The 18,303-nt window shown below is 32.6% G+C and overlaps 1 protein-coding gene across 5 annotated transcripts in view; it reads right to left on the bottom strand.

Moving 5' to 3' along the window:
- Positions 1-18,303, bottom strand: part of LOC109611617 (transcription factor kayak) — a 132,415-nt gene that overhangs the window by 15,848 nt on the left and 98,264 nt on the right. For 3 of the 5 annotated variants that reach the window (XM_020035505.2, XM_059121790.1, XM_059121797.1), the window contains one exon: positions 3,419-3,472. The exons of the other annotated variants lie outside the window; for them this stretch is intronic. In XM_020035505.2, the coding sequence (XP_019891064.2) occupies positions 3,419-3,472 (54 nt within the window). The remainder of the gene's footprint in view (positions 1-3,418; positions 3,473-18,303) is intronic. 5 annotated transcript variants of the gene reach the window in all.

The following is an 18,303-nucleotide window of genomic DNA, read 5'->3' as shown; positions in this document are numbered from 1 at the left end:
CTCATGACCCATTTTTCGGCCACTGCGACGCGGGTTTCGATCAAGTCGCTTCTTTACTTTTCGAACCATTTCTGAAATTGGTTGTAGTTTTTTCATCTCACCCTGTATATTTTTCAAAAGACAAACTTCAAGCTGAAAACGCTTTTTAAAATAAAAAACCCTCTAATATATTCGCTAAAATAACTTAAAGGGATACTCTAATTGTAATCGATTAAAAAAAAAAAATAAATTATTTCTTTCCACAAAAAGACAACAAATTGAAAAAAAAAAAATCTTTAATTGCAAAAATTGAGTACCTACTGTAATACACAACGAATTTTTTTTAAATATCATTTGCATTATAAAATGTGTAATAAATAGCGACAAGAATGCCCGCCCAGCCATTAGGTGGAAAAACTACACATTTAGCTCTCTTTTTAAAAAGAATCGTTATAACAACAACAAAAGCCAACATTTATTAATTTACATGGCATAAATTAAGGTTAATTAATTAAAACCCAAGCCAATACTAGAATAGAAAAATGAAATTTACAAAATAAATGTGTGCGTTTAAGGGGAAAAAACAACTCTGCCACAAAAAAAAGAAAATATTGGATTAAAACTGTTATACAAATTAGCAGCATTTCTCTAATACGAAAAACTCTTATATTCCGCAAAAAATCTCTCGCGTTCTCATTGCCGCCTAAGAGAGACGATCATTATTATTGTTTAAGTTAGAAATTTTTATTTTGAGAAAATTTCTTTTCTTTTCGTTTTGGTTTTTATTTATTTATTTATTTTTTTTGAAATCTATGTATATTTTTAGCCACCAAAAACGGATTTGTTTTTATTTTTTGGTTGGATTTTCCATTTAAAATGGTTGCCAAAAAAAGTTGTTTTTGTTTTTAATTCAGGAGAATTTTTTGTTTTAGTGACAAGCAGCATTATACTTTTTTCTATTATAATTTATTTGATTATCCGAATTTCCCTAAGCGTTTTAATGCTCGTGGTTTCGTTGTTGTTGTTGTTGTTGTATGAAAAAAGACTATCTATCTATTAATGAATATATGTGAACGTTTGTTTGCTTTCTCAAGAAATATATATTTTTCTTGCTGATTTCCCAAAAAAAAAAAAAAAAATGTGTCATTGTTAGGCAAACAGTTTTTTAATAGCCAAACAACAGGTGTTTCTGTGCGGACATCAAAACAATAAGGAGGAAAAAAAGAGAATGACAACAAAGTAGGCAACAAGTAAATAGGGAAGTATTTTCAATTTGTGTAAATTATAATATTTTTTATGATAAATTCAAAAAAAAAAAATAAATAAAAATAAAAAATAAAATACCAGTTGAGATACATGCTACAGGATTGATAATTATGAGAAAATCCGTATTCAAAAGGAAAATATATATTCTAATTCCATTCCTTTTTTTTAACAAAAACACTATGACTTCATTCTTCATAAATCAGTATTCTCTTTTTAATCAGAAGTCTCAAAAAGTGTCAAGAGTTTTCCCATGTTACCAGTAGCCCAATAAATAATGGCAACAAAGTAATTTTTGCATTACCAGTAAGGCAAGAGGTAAAAAAACTAGTAAAGACAGTAGACAGTGCACATTAGAATATGGCCTTAGAAGGCTTGTTCGGAAGTAATTACTGATACAAAAATAATAATAATAATAATAATAATAATAATAATAATAATAATAATAATAATAATAATAATAATAATAATAATAATAATAATAATAATAATAATAATAATAATAATAATAATAATAATAATAATAATAATAATAATAATAATAATAATAATAATAATAATAATAATAATAATAATAATAATAATAATAATAATAATAATAATAATAATAATAATAATAATAATAATAATAATAATAATAATAATAATAAAAATGGCAGCTAGTTTCGCCGGGTCGAACTTTAAATACCTTCCACCATTTGAAAGGAACTTGAAAATTTAAACAAAAAAAAAAACCTCCGGAAACTTCCACTTAAATGAAAACTGTTATATTGAGACTATACGAAGACACATGCCCGTGAAGATAAATTTTAAAATATAAATGCAATGTGTTGGTGCGCAAGGGGTTAATTGAAAAATAGTTTTTTTAATATTAATGATTTTTACCATTTTTTTTTTTTTTTGGATAAATCAACGTATTTTTAATTTAATTTAAATTAATTAAATAAATTAATTTAACAGGAAAATGACACAATTTCCCGACGAGGACGAATAACCAGAGTGGTGTTGGCGGTAGGGAAACTGCATGGAAAATGCTGAATTGCACAAAAACTATGCTAGCTGCGTCATTGAGGCGGGTCTTAAATGAAAGGTCTCGAGGAGTACTTTCTGGCTATATATGCCTTATATTCCCAACTGACGCAGCTAGCATAGTTTTTGTGCAATTCAGCATTTTCCATGCAGTTTCCCTACCGAAACCGCCACTTTGGTTAGAAAATCGAAAAAATTCGATAAATTCCGGAAAAAAAAATTATTTGTGAAGGAATTTCAAGCGTGATAGTGTGATTTCGATTTTTATGGCTGGAAAACCACAAGTGGCAATCGTTAGAGCACTCCAGCATTTAAATGTGAATAAATCTTTTGTGTCTCGTGCTATCGCTCGTTACTGTGCGTAGCACGACGTCAAGGAAGTGGATGGAAGAAAACAGCAACATCAGCAGAAATGGTTCGAAAAGTAAAGAAGCGACTTGATCGAAAACCGCGTCGCGGTGGCCGAAAAATGGCTCGTGAGCTGAAAATTTTGCAATATTCCATTCGGCAAATATTGAAAAATGGGCTCGGGGTAAAGCCATTGAAATTCCAAAAAAGTGCAAGAACTTACACCGCAAAAGAAAGAAAATAGACTCAAAAGAGCTAAAGAGTTGCTTCGCTTGGCCGATAGTGGTGAACTGTCGAATTTGGTTTTCTCCGATGAGAAAACATTCGTTGTCGAGCAGTTTGTGAACGAACAAATTGATCGTGTTTACTAGCCAAAGGGGTCAGCTGAAAATGTGTACCTTCGGTTGGCCACCAGAACTCAAGCGCCGGCCAGTGTGATGGTCAATTAAAAAGAAAATGTAAAAAAATATGGCGTATGACTTTGTTGCAGTTTTTTTATCTCACCCTGTACAACAATGTCATTTGGTAAGGCCTCTGACAAATTTGTTGAAAATCTATTCAGAGTTGGACTAGTCTACACTCTACTCTATTCTCCACAAAGTTGTGACTACTCTAAAGCCATAATTCGCATGCAAATAAGGTTCATAGTTGGTATGATCTACTTCACATAAATTCCCAATATAAACATTTTTTTTGTTACGGTAGCTCTACTAAATACCCATAGTGGTGTAGGGTATCATATAGTCGGCCCCGCCCGACTTTTAACATTTCCCTACTGGTTTTTTAATATTCTACTTACTGTTGTAGTATATTCAATACGTTTATTATCCGATTTTGTGTTTTCTGAACTTACCTGCAAAGAAAGAAATAAAATAAATTAGTAAAGTAATGTTATTTCAAACAATATATTGTTCAACTAAATAAGTAAATAAATAAGTAATATTGTTAAAAAGTTTCCAATATTTAGTATGACCCCTATTTATTGAAATATATCTTTAAATTTTCAGTATTGTAAACTATGAACTATGTTCAAATTTTAAGTTAAATATTTGGCATCGAGGCTAAACAACCTATAAACGTATTTTGAAGGTTTCAATCTGCTCGGGTGCTCGAGAAACAAAAACGCCTTAGAAACGAATAGTTCAATTTTCTTTATTTTATGGTAATTGGTATAATATTGGTAAAAGGAACGTTAAAGAATATTTACACTTTCACAATGGCGGTACACTCTTTTAAAGCCAATAAAGACAAAAACAACAATTATTTTCGAACAAATAAATAACAAAAAGCAAATATTATGATGTGTATATCTAAATATTTGTTTATTCAATTAACACATTTTATGTAGCATTTCCTTAATGGCATTCTTTATTTAAAAAAAAAATAAATAAATAATTTTTGAAAACAAAATAAGAACGCTGGCAAGCCCTAATTGTTCAAACATATTTTTACTGTAAAAAGAGAAAGAAAACAGCTATACATATACGAATCTATGATAGTCATAATAAGTTATATGTTTCTAAGCCCTATTGCTCAAATACAAGACGATCCTGGTCTCTAAGAAAAAATATTTTATTTCTTTTGAACAACAAATTAAGATAGAAAAATGGGTGTACACTTAATGCCTGGAATACACACACACAATGGTTTGATTATTAACGAACGTGTACAGTGGAATTTAGAACAAATAACAATTATGGGATTCAGACAGAGACATTTAGAAAATGTAAGAAATTTCCAAATTATTACGGACAAAGGTCAACGAATAAGTTCCAACCACTTTTTTTTAAATATTTTATTTAAATCAGTTATTTTTATCATACATCACATCTACAGAAATATACAATAACAAGATTTCGCCCTCGAATTATATTTATAAAACATAAAATTTATTAATGCCGGTATAAATTTAATGGCGCCCAACGTGTGTCAATTGTGGCTGATGACATTTTATAAAACATAAAATAAAACAAGTTAAAAAATATTTGTCTATTTTGCCGCAAGTTCTAAAGAATTGCTGACTTATTTCGCAAGATAAGACAAATAAAAATGTTGAAAATTGTGGCCCTTTACGGGTGAGGTATCAAAGCGATTCGCAGATATATATCGCAACAGATCTGTGTTAGCAAAAATATTTGTATGTGTTAAATTTGAATCAATGGATCAAAATAAATGTATTAACACCACATTGAATGGCGCCCAACGTTGTTCATTTTATGTTTAAAATATTATATGTAAAATATCGGAATTTTCTAGTTTATAAACAATTTGATCCGTATTTCGCGACTTTTTATGTAAATATGAAAAAGCACGGGTCTTTTGACCGTATGTATAGAATGGGATTACTATTAGCGAAACTGAGATCTGTTTCCACATCCTACTGCATTATGATATGATCAGAAAATAATAATGTAAATACTAGCTTCAATCCCCCCAATATACCAAATTTAGGAACCACATCCCTATATATACAATGGCGCCCAACGTGGGTAATTTATGTGGGCATGTACAATTCATGGCATAAACTGAACCAGGTTGTGCATCATTTAACATAGGTGTAAACAGTAATTCGATTCACGTTGAGCGCCATTTAATGAAAGTGTGGCTGAAGTTTTTTTTTTTTTTGTTCAAAATAAAATAAAAATGTTAGATTTTTAACAGCAGTTCGGTCATACATGTTTGATACGCATACTTCAAATTTCATAAGAAAACATTTGTATTTAATTTCAATACGAACACCTTTGACTGCATAAAAAAAAACTGGGATTATTTTAATTGAAACTAAAGACTCATTCATCGCCCAGCATATCTTTAAAAATACTTTAAAATTCCATTGAAAATCCCAAGTTTATAAACCACATTTTAAATGGCGCCCAACGTATGTCAATTTATGTCATTCCAAAAATTGCATTTTTTTAGTTTAATTCATCAAATCCATAACATAAACTGATCCACGATGGCCGTTATAATAAATTTAGTGTGACAGATAATTTTTTTCCATGACACAAAGACGTTAGATACAGGTCATACATGTTTGATATGTAAAATTCTTTTCAATTTATAAGAATACAAGTTTGTTGTTGTTGTTGCTTTTAATTTCAATACAAACACTGTTTGAGAAGTGATTATGTCATTGTTCAACTTATAAACAAAACTAACAACAATAACAAAAACGCTTAATGCTCACACAAAACTAAAAGTACAGTATAACCCCCATCAACAGCTAGCTAGCTAGGCATTCGCACAATTAAATTATTTCGTAGATGAAAAACAAAAAAAAACAAAAAACAATTTTTTATATTATTTTCATTTTGGCATTTGAATAAATGTTGAGCTAGTTTTACGGCTGTCTATTTTGGCGTTTTTAAAATGCAGCAAAAACACACACATATAAATGGCTGGCTGGTATTTCAAATTTTGAGTGCGGCCACGAAACTGCATGACAGCCAAGAAATATGTTCGAGGAGCAAAAAATGGGTAACATCTGTTGAGAAAAAGCGTCTTTTGCTGCCTTTTGTTGTACATTGAATTGTACGATGATAGATGAGATAGATAAATAGATGGTCTAAAGAAATTTCGGTTTTTGATAATATGGAGGTTGATTTGAAAAAAAAATATTATAGAATAGTTTTGTTTTGTTAGGGAGGCAATCGGATTTTCTGATCAATAAAATATTTGTACCCTACAACACTATTTGTTGGGGGTATTATAAGTTTAATTGGCCCAAAAATTATGTAATATCTCGAAATAATGGTTTCCCACATAGGAAAGTATATATGGATCTTCCTATCTTGCCGAGATGAGTCGATCTAGCTATGTACTTCCATCCGTCTGTCCATGTCTCTACAGGTCGTAACTATGGCCCGATCTTCACGAAATTTAGAATGGAGGTGGGGCTAGAGCTAGAATAGAAGCCTATTGCGTTTGGAGATGATCGCATAATATTTGGGGACCAAAAACTGAAAAAAATATCGTGGTTTTATTATTTCTTTGGAGTCCATGTAAAAATTGGAGGAAATTTCTATTTTTTTGTTTTTTTCTTTTTTTTTTATCAAAATCGTTGTTTTCCAAACATCAGCATTGCATTTCAGCAGGGTCGGTGGAGTCACATTAATATTGTTTAAATTGAAGGCCAAAGCTTGGCAAAAGCACTTTGAACCCATGATGTCAATATTTCAATAATTATTTCCGTTAGTCTTTCTTCTATTTATACTTATCTCAAATCATATCGGTTTATTATTTGCTAACCTGATTTGGATTAAATGACATTATTAACATACATGTATATGTATGTAGCTTAACCCGCAAATCAGTCACCAAACCAGTGACCAGCAGCGCATGTATTTAATTATTATTTTTTTTTTCATTTTGTCATATTCTCAAAGCCAATACTCTACGTTATATTTATGACGTAAGCGTATAATAATAACAAAAACAAATTGGCAAACGTACGACAATACTAAATAAGACGTAAAAAAAGAATAACAGAATAGCGAAAAAAAACGACGACGTTTTGAAAATTTAAAAATAGCTCAACACGTCATTTGTTTGAATTTCGACGAGTCGTCATGAACCAAAGGCGAGGAGGAGGTGTTTTTAACAGCTGTTTAAAAGAGATTTTCGGTTAAGCACATTTCAAAAAAAAGTATTTTTTTTATCAAAATACATTTTGTAGGTGTTTAGATTAAATTCCATATTTCGTTTTTTCTTTAATTATTATTTTCAATTTATTGTTTGAAATGAAAAGTAAAGAAAATATTTTGATTATTATCAAGGCAAGATAAGATATGGGTTAATAGTTAAAGGGGACTTTTTTGAAAAATAATATATATTTTTTGTTTTGAACTAAGAAATTAGTTTGCTATGGATTTTAATCTTTATTATCTGTTTAATTTTAGAACTTGAAAAAATAGTTCTTAAATTAACCTTTTTTTTGGAATAATTTAGGGAGCAGTGTTATCAATTTGGAAAGATTTATGTCATACAAACAAAAATGGTTTTTTTTTTTCAAAAATTTGTAGAATATTTTTTGTTTTAATATATGACGTATGTAGAAAATAAAAAAAACACAAATAACTTTTGATTTTACCGATTCACAAGTGGTTTCTCACATTAAAAGTTATTTAAAAAGTCATTAATTATTTGCTGATTTTCTGGCGTTTTGTTTTTCGTCTGAAATTTGAGATAATTGATTTGATTATGGTGGCCTCAATCCCAATTAGATTAATACCAAAACAGTTGTAACAAAATTTATATTAAAACAAGTAAGCAAAGGCTATAGTCGTGCGGGTCCGACCATGTGATGCCCTACAACACTACCATATCTTAGAAGCCCCCTTATGTCCAAATCCATTTTGGAAGATTTCGTTTATTAACCTTGGCATTTTGAACAGGGATATTTGCCTAAAATTTATTTACGCACTCCGTCGTGCTGTTATTTGTTGTGGTCCATTTTACAGCTAAATATAATCCAATGGTCATCCAAAATGCTAGACTTCTTCCCTGTCCTTAACTCTCTTCTCAGGCGTGCCGATTGGCTTTTTTCTATTTTTTTGAATCATTTGAACCCCTAATATTTTGCGATCATCTCCAAAAGCAAGGGGCCCCTCTGTATCTTCTAATTTAGACTCATCTATATAATTTGCTTGTCTGCGATATTTGGCTATATTCGTCAACGAAATCAGCATAAAAAAGCCAAGAGTTTGCCTTTCGCGTTTCGTTAGATTTTTTTTTCTTTCATGTAAAAGTAGTGGTCCATTGTACCCGCTGTCCAAAAATCTAACTTCATGCGCGATTTCGTGTCCTTTGGTTTTTTGGAACATTGCTAATTGTTGGTCCATTTCAATCTCTAAATATATTGCGGACATCTTTCAAAACAATAGGCCTAGCCCTTCTGAAAATCGGACGATAATAGCAATCTGTATATAATAACCCCAACCTGTGTTGTAAGGTGAAAAAATGTTACAAAATATACTCTTCAATATTAAGCCAAATTGGAAAAATCGAATGAAATAAAAAATATTAAAAAATAAAAAAATATTACAAAATCTATATTGACATCAATATTGGCATCATTTTATGCGATTTTTTTAGATTTTATACTTTTATGCCAAGAGGGCGTTCTGAATTGACAAAATTTGTTAAAACCGGTCCAGCCATTTTTGAGATATAAGCATTCTAGCTAACATTCCCTCCTTTGTATATACACATTGTATATATTGCGCTATATATATCCGATATATTTACTATCGGCATCTACGTAACGATCAGAATTGACCTGTTCGTCAATTTGTGATTTCGACGCGATTAAAAATATTCGCGGTTCAATGGAAATTTGACTTTTATTTAACACAAATTTGTGGCCTATTTCACCCACAAAATATTACCCGATGACCATCAAAATTGGAAGGATTTTGCCCAGCCCTAAGCTCTAGCCCCATACTAACTTTCGCTTTGATTGGTCTATAATTGCAACCTATAGAGCAACTGCAAAATCAGGAATTCTTTCAGTTTTTGTTCCATTTCAACCCCTAAATATTATGCGATCATCTCTATTTCTATTCTGACCCTAGCCCCACCTCCATTCTAAATTTCGTTAAGATCGGGCCATAATTACGACCTGTAGAGTATTTACAAATTAACATGTACAGACGGACGGACGGACATACATAGCTAGATCGACTCAGCTCGGCGAGATAGGAAGATCCATATATACTTTCCTATGTGGGAAACCAATATTTTGAGGTGTTACATAATTTATGACCCAATTAATCCTATAATACCTCCAATCATAGTGTTGTAGGGTATAAAAATTTAAATTTTTAAAATTAATTTTTACTTCCAATAGCGTAGATCTGATTTTTAAATTTTTTCTTGAATAAATTTTTGCAAGAATCTTTGATTATTCTCAATGAGATTAGAACCAACACAAAAATACAAAAATTAATATTAAAAAAATATATAAATTTAAAACAAATATTTTTTTTAACGAATATACAAAAAATAATGTTAAAATATAAATTTGAACAAATACAAATTTTTGTAACTAATCTTCATTGTCATTGCATAGTGCAAGCACCGGCTTTAATTCAATGTCATTTATTTTATAATTTTTTACTCAATTAAATCAATAGGTTATTAAAAAGAATGCTCAAACCAGCACTGAATTATTCATTAACTTTTAGTCTTACAGCGAAGTTAGTTAAATTGTCAATATATGAGAGTGTTTTTGTTGTTGTTGTTATTATTGCAATTGCAAAAAATAACAAAATTAATATTTCATAAACATATTGTTGACATTGAGCGGAGAGAACATGAAATAACCTTCGGAAATTACAAAATTGGTAATGAATGAAAATGAAAAGAAAAAAATACTGAAATTCCCCCAATGATGAATGAATGGCAAAAAATATCAAGAATACGATGAAAAAAAAAAAAAAAACTAAATAAATATTTACATTTTATTTAAAAAAATTAGACATACATTATGTACAAAAAATCTAATTTAAATATATATATATATATATATATATATATATATATATATATATAAAACTGCAACAAATTTTAGACTGCTGTCATTTCTATGCCACTCGTCCGACAGCTGTTAAAATTATTCCAGTGACAGCACTATATATTGTTTACAAACGTACAAAAGCATTTTGGTGAGAATTTTAAAGAAAAAAAGTTATTCGTGATGGAATTCAAGCGTGGTAATTTGGCTGGAAAACCACAAGTGGCTCTCGTTACAGCACTCCAGCATTTAAATGTGAATAAATCTTTTGTGTCTCGTAACATCGCTCGTTATCGTGATACTGGTAGCGTAGCCCAATGTCAATGAAGTGGACGGAAGAAAATACAAACATCGGCAGAAATGGTTCGAAAAGTAAAGATGCGACTTGATCGAAACCCGCGTCGCACTGGCCGAAAAATTGCTTGTGAGCTGTACATATCGCAATATTCCATTCGGCAAATATTGAAAAATTAGCTCGGGGTAAAGCCATTGAAATCCCAAAAAGTGCAAGAACTTACACCGCAACAGAAAGAAAATAGACTCAAAAGAGCTAAAGAGTTGCTTCGCTTGGCCGAAAGTGGCGACCTGCCGAATTTGGTTTTCTGCGATGAGAAAACATTCGTTGTTCAGCAGTTTATAAACAAACAAAATGATCGTGTTTACTTGCAAAAGAGGTCAGTTGGAAATGTGCACCTTCGGTTGGGCACCAGAACTCAAGCGTCGACCATGGTGAAGGTGTGGGCCGCCATAACAGCCGATGGTCGTTCTCGCTCGTATTAATCGCCCGTTGCATCAGAATAAATGCCGAAAATTTTTGCGAAAATATTCTGGAGGGTGTATTAAAGTCTTGGGCATGCAAACATTTTGGCCGCAGACCTTGGACATTCCAGCACGACTCAGTACCATCGCACTCAGCACACCAAAGAATGGTTACAAAATGAGGTTCCTCGGATACCAATTGGATACCTCGGATCGAATCTCCGGATACCAATCCGTTGGACTATTGTGTTGGAGTATTTTGGAAAGCACGGTTGGCACTAAAAAATACCCAAGTGCCAATCACCTCAAGCAAGCGCTTCGCCGGGAATGAGCCAAAATACCTCTGAGCACTGGGGGTTTCATTCAATAAAATTTAAACAAAAAAGTGTAAAAATTATGGCGTTTGACTTTGTTGCAGTTTTTTTATCTCACGCAGTATACTTTGTAGGGTCTATCATGAATATTTCGAGGAGTTTAAAGCGGAATGATAAAATTGATATCTTCTCTGCGAGTGATCCTTAGGGTGACTTATGGCGGTCACTTGAAAATTCGCACAAAGGTACAAAAAGTAATAAACGCTTCAATATGGCCATACATTTTTATTGAGCAATTTGTAGAGAGATAGAACTATGAAGTTTAAAATTGGGCAATTTTGGGCTTGTACTTAAAGAGCACTTTAAATACTTGAAGGTGTACAATGGTACAAAATTGTTATAAATCTATTAAAAAAATCAAGAATTTGCATTTTTTGGAATATTTTGGTCTTATGTCAAATATCATACTTGTAAATTCGAACTTCAAGGATATGAGAATTACGATCGATATGAGCTTTTTTTGGGAAAACTTGTACTTAATAAGTACGAACAGTACTATAAAGCACAGCATTGATCGATCTGCAAGAGCAAGAATTTAAAATTTTTTGCTGAGGAACTCTTAAGTCAAAAAAGATAATAATCGTACTTTAAAGTTACGAAAAGTACAAAAAAGGTTCAACAATGAAATTTTAAATCTAATGGTCACACTTGAGTGAAATATGACGGACACTTGCAAATTCGTACTTAAAAATTACAAAAAGCACTAAATGGTACAGTATTGGCATTGAGCGATCGCTAAAGATAGAACTTTTCTAGATTATTCTTTAAAGACATTTTTTACGAAAAAATATCGTCACATATAAGGACAGTTCACCATTTAATTTTTGAATTCTTTATAACAAATATTGAAAATATCATTTGTCCTCCACAGTTTAAATTCAAGGAAAATAATTATACCCATTCATTATTTTTTTTATTTACAACAACATATGTATCAAAATACAACAATTTCGTAATAATTCGCAACATTTGCAGTTTGTTTTTTGTTCTGTTCAACGAAACCTTCAACCAGATGTTTCGAATTTTACAAATGGACATGATTTTCAATTACTTTGCCTCTCTCTCGATTGTCTGACGTTTTTCCAAAGTGTTGTAAAACAATTTAAACTTGAACTTGTCACAAATTTGAATTGTTAACTTTGACAACAACAGTAATTACAACACGCGGCTAAAGAACCAAAGAAAAAATACAAAAAAAAAAAAAACAACAACAATCAAAATCAAACAAAACTTTAATTGGCTGTTATTTGTGTTTCATTTAGTCAGTCAGTCAGTGTGTTACTGGGGTTAGGTTACGAATACCAAATTGGTTAGATAGACGGGCCGGCCGACAGAAATCGTTTAGAATTCAATTGAATTTGTAATGCAACTTTTGTGTGGTTGTTGCTGTTGTTGTAGCATTTGTTCAATGTTGTAACTAATTGGCAATGAATTAAGTTAAAGTGCTTGTAAATTCGGTTGCAGATTGAGAGAGGGAGAAGAGAGAGAGAGAGAGAGGGAGTAGCATAAGTTACTGTAGAGTAAGAAAAGCCAGGGTTGGATAATTCCATATTACCAGAACCAATTTTGTGATTTGATTTGAAAGATATTTACTTTATCATTCCGCTGAAAGGAAGAAGGGAAATTCTGCGAAATAGCTCCAAAAATAAGGGTAATCTTGCGTACGGATTTTGGAAGCAGAAAAGCACCGTAAGATCCATATGGAAACAAGCAAAATTGTCGCATTTGGGGCAAAGAAGAGGATATTGACAACATTTAGTTAAAAAAATTAAGCGGACAAAAGGTCCTTCTAAAGCTTTTCGGTATGTGAATTCTATTTAATTTCGTTTTTCAATAAAAATTGTTTTCTGCACTATGGTTGGAACACCCTTTACTTTTCAATTCTGAATAGAATACAGGGTGAGATAAAACAAGTAAAAAAACTGTAAGTTCGGCCGGGTCGAACTTTTAATACCCTCCACCATTTGGTACAAATTTGCCAATATCCAAAAAATAATATGGGGGTTATACGAAGACGTGGACCTGAACAGACAATTTTCTGTCTTAGGCTGTAGTATCCATTGCGAACTTCAAATACCAAATTTTGAACAATTCCGATTAATAATGTCGCTAAAATCATCAAAATACCGAATATCGGGAGGTACCGTTATATGGGAGCTATATGATAACTTGGACCTACATGGCCCATTTACGAACTTAACCTGCCTACTGGCAAAATTTACATGTGTGCAAAATTTTAGCCTTCTACCTCAATTTGCACGAAAGATAGCGTGATTACAATAGACAGACAGACGGACAGACAGACAGACATGGCTAAATCGTCTTAGAATTTTACGCTGATCAAGAATATATATACTTTGTTGGGTCTGACATGAGTACTTCGAGGAGTTACAAACGGAATGACAAGGGTATAAAAACTGCAACAAAGTCAAACGCCATAATTTTTACATTTTTTTTTTTAAGTTTAGTGAATGAAAGAAAAAAATATCGGAAATAGCATCAAGTTTGGGGATAAGTTTAGATTTGTTCGAAATGGTCACCTTTGGGACGAATTATGGCCTTAATACCCAATGAAAACAACAACACGATTATTTTGTTTATTTACAAGCTGCTGGACAAAGAATGTTTTCTCAACGAGAAAACTGAATTCGGCAGTTCACCACTTTCGGCCAAGCGAAGCAACTCTTTAGTTCTTGCACTTTTTGGAATTTCAATGGCTTTACCCCGAGCTCATTTTTCATTATTTGTCGAAAGAAATATTGCGATATGTTCAGCTCACTAGCCATTTTTCGGCCACTGCAACGCGGGTTTCGATCAAGTCGCTTCTTTATTTTTCGAACCATTTCTGCTGATGTTGCTGTTTTCTTCCGTCCACTTCCTTGACCTCGGGCTACGCTAGCAGTATCAGTTTAACGAGCGATGGTACGAGACACAAAAGATTTATTCACATTTAAATGCTGGAGTGCTCTAACGGTAGTCATTTGTGGTTTTCCAGCCAAATATAAAGAAATCACACTATCACGCTTGAATTCCATCACGAATAACTTTTTTCTGGAAAATTCTCATAAATTTGCTTTTGTACGCTTGTAAACAATATAATGAGCTGTCATTTGAATTATTTTAACAGCTGTCGGACGAGTGGCTTAGAAATGACAGCAGTCTGAAATTGGTTGCAGTTTTTTCATCTCACCCTGTATATTTAAATAATCAAATATTGGCTGATGGTATATATCTGTCGGCAAAAGTGACTGTATTCTGCAATTTAGTTGAAGCAATCTGAGCAGGATATAGATTTTTATACTCAATTTTAATTTTATAAAAAATATATTTGGAAAAATAATAAAAAATGTTATTATGTTAGCACTTGCTCTAATCCTTTTCTCTCTATCTCTCTCCCTGTTGCAGCATTCCGGTTGGAGCGCCCTTTGCTTTTCTGTCCTGAACAGATTATAGATTTTTAAATTTATATATTTTTTTATCAATTTTAATTTTATGAGAAAAAAAATGCTGAGCAGGATATAGATTTTTTTATGTTCGATTTAATTTTAATAATAAATATTATTGAAAAATAATCAAAAATTTTATTAAGCCAGTACTTGCTATAATCCTTTCCCTGTTACTACATTACGTTTGGAGCACCCTTTGTTTTTCAATTCTGAACAGTTTATAGATTTTTAAATGTAAGTATTTTTTTTATCTATTTTTATTTTATGAGAAATACATTTGAAAACTTAAACAACAATTTAGACGTCTGTAATTTAATCACCCCCGTAATTTCCCTCCCCCTTTTTCCCTCATTCTCCCTTTCTATGTTCCACTCACAGGACCGCTGTCTTAATTAATTAGCTTAACGCTAGACATAGTTACTATTAAGTGTGTTGGCTAACGAATTGCTGGTGTTCCGGCGGTCAAACTCAAAGTCTCAGCGGACATTGTTTCAGTTCATTGACAAGCCACACTATGCACCCCATCCCCTCCCCCCTATACGAACACACTTAATTTCCACAATGTACTACCGACGATGCTATCTTAGTTAGAATATCCATATTAGATATAGACGGCGAGAGAGAGAGAGCACGATAGATAAGCTTAATTAAATTGTTCATTAAAAATTTAACTCCATTAGGTTTGTGTTTCTTTTTTTTTCAATAGCAATTAAAACGCTCAACAGTCCAATTTTGGTGTACAAAAAAAAAAACAAAAAAAAAAAAAAACACTTAAAAATATTTTCTCAGCTCCGAATTTACTTATACTCGTTTAGTATGCGGCGCGTCATTATAACGTGACTGAAATTTAGAATTATTTTTTTTTTTTTTTTTGGATTTTTATTTTTCAATTTCAAGTATTATTTGGTTTGTTGAATGCTTTTGCGAAAATCCGCAAACAAAATCGATGCAAAAAAATCCAAATATCCAATTTGGTGTTTAAATACAGGTGGACGGGGTTATGGTCACCAAAATTTGACTAATAACCAAATCTGGGATTTTATAAAATTTAAAATTAAAAATAAATAAGGAATCTCTTATTCAAATTTTAAGAAAAATTTTATTATTGTCCCACTGTAGTTTTCATTTAAAAAAAGGTAAGCCAAACGACAAAAGTGGCTCTTGGCGGCTGTAAATTTTGTGGCTGCCTGCCTGCTTGGCCCGATGGTGGTGTTGCTGCTTTCGAGTTGGTTAATATGGCGGTAAGTCAATGACTTTGAGAATTGCACGCTACCTCAAAATAAAACCCCCAAGAAGACAACAATGGAGAATGGCGCGCCAGCAAGCAATGAAAATCGCACTAAAATAAAAATAACATTTTTTTGCATTTTTTTTTTTTTTAACACAAACACCATAAAATCGGGAATTTTTTTCTCTCTGTTCAACACTTCGCTGAAATTCTATGGCGGCCAAAGTGGCGTAGACTTATAAACACATTAACGCCATCAGTTATTCTTATTTATATGGGATTATTTCCACTTTTTTTTTGCCTTTTTGCCATATTGACAACAACAAATTGGGTATTCGACTTTTTTGGAATTTTTTCTTTAATATATATGTTCGCCATATATCAACACATTCCAATGGCATATTTTGTCACGAGATAATGAGCAAGGTTGGGGAGTAAATAATTTTGAAATCCACAAAAAAATGTTAAGTTCACCGAGGATTCAGAATTTTTTATACAAAAAATTTCAGTCCCCATTCACGGGACTGAGGATTTTCTTTAGAAAAATTTTCAGTCCCCATTCATGGGACTGAAGGTTTTCTTTAGTAAATTTTTCAGTCCCCATTCATGGGACTGAGGGTTTTCTTTAGAAAAATTTTTAGTCCCCATTCATGGGACTGAGGGTTTTCTTTAGAAAATTTTTCAGTCCCCATCCGAGGGGCTTAGGATTTTCGTTAGATAATTGTCAGCCCCCTCTTCTGGGGACTTAGAATTTTCGTTAGAAAAATTTTCAGTCCCCATCCGAGGGGCTTTGGATTTTCGTTAGAAAATGTTCAGTCCCTTTCTTCTGGTGGCTGACGATTTTCGTAAGAAAATGTTCAGTCCCCCTTTTCTGGGGGCTGAGGATTATCGTTAGAAAATGTTCAGTCCCCCTTTTCTGGGGGCTGAGGATTATCGGGTGCCTAGGTCCTTGGACGTAGCCTGACAATTGGTGTTGGCCCCCTTGTGGGAGCTTCGCGGTGGCTGTGGTTTGTACCCAAATCGCGGGTAAAGTATTAACTCGAATGTGGAGTTGCATTTTCAACCGGGTGCCTGACCCATAGAAAGGCAGGAGTTTAGATAGGCTCCGCCCCTAACCAAGGGATGATCACGTCCAAATACGTGTGAACTATTGGTACTCACATTTCGATGTGGGGGCGTTGGTAGACGCATTGTATTCACCGTGGGGTTAAGCCAAAGCGGCAGGTACCCACGTACTCAAAATCACGAAACCCTCCAGAATATTGTCGCGATAATATTCGGCATTTATTCTGATGCCACGGTGATACGCCCACATTATCACCATGGCCGACGCTTGAGTTCTGGTGGCCAACCGAAGTTGCAAATTTTCAGCTGACCTCTTTGGCAAATAAACACGATAATTTTGTTTGTTTACAAATTGCTGGACAAGGAATGTTTTCTCATCGTAGAAAACTAAATTCGGCAGTTCACCATTTTCGGCCAAGCGAGACAACTATTTTCTATTTCTTTTCTGTTTCTTTTCTGTTTTTCTATTTCTGTTTCTGTTGCGGTGTAAGTTCTTGCAATTTTTTGGAATTTCAATGGATTTACCCCGAGCTCATTTTTCATTTTTTCTCGAGCCATTTTTCGGCCTTTGCGACGCAGGTTTCGATCAAGTCGCTTCTTTACTTTTCGAATGATTTCTGCTGATGTTGCTGTTTTCTTCCGCGATGGTACGAGACACAAAACAGTTATTCACATTTAAATGCTGGAGTGGTCTTACGATAGCCACTTGTGGTTTTCCAGCCAAATATTAAGTAATCACACTATCACGCTTGAATTCCGTCACGAATAACTTTTTTTCTGGAAAATTCTCACCAAAATGCTTTTGTACGCTTTTAAAAAATATAATGAGCTGTCACTGGAATAATTTTAACAGCTGTCGGCCGAGTGGCTTAAAAATTATAGCAGTCGGTTGCAGTTTTTTTTTCATATCACCCTGTATATCCACTCAACCTTAATTTTCCCGCCGACTTCTGCTGTCTTCTTTAAATCCTCCAAATTGGGTACCATGCAAGTTGCATTCTATTCCAATACAGTTATTAAGGCCAGACATTTGTAATAAAATAGAAAAAAAAACACAATCACACATTTCTTTGTGGCTATCAGAGACCGTGAAACAAAACTATTACACAAAAGTCTTGAAAAAATTAAATAAATTAAAAATATAACAAAATAAATCCGAAAAAAAAATTACTGGCTTAATAAATAATCAACTGTACTACTGTGGGGGTGATGGTAGGTTTTTATTTGTGTTTCTGTCTGTCGTTTTGTTCATTGGCTCCAAAGCCATGGATAAATTCCATGTCATGGAAGACTTGATTA

This window comes from Musca domestica, unplaced genomic scaffold (assembly GCF_030504385.1).
Source record: "Musca domestica strain aabys unplaced genomic scaffold, Musca_domestica.polishedcontigs.V.1.1 1, whole genome shotgun sequence".
NCBI classification, from domain to species: domain Eukaryota; kingdom Metazoa; phylum Arthropoda; class Insecta; order Diptera; family Muscidae; genus Musca; species Musca domestica.
This window is presented reverse-complemented; position numbering and strand designations above follow the sequence as displayed.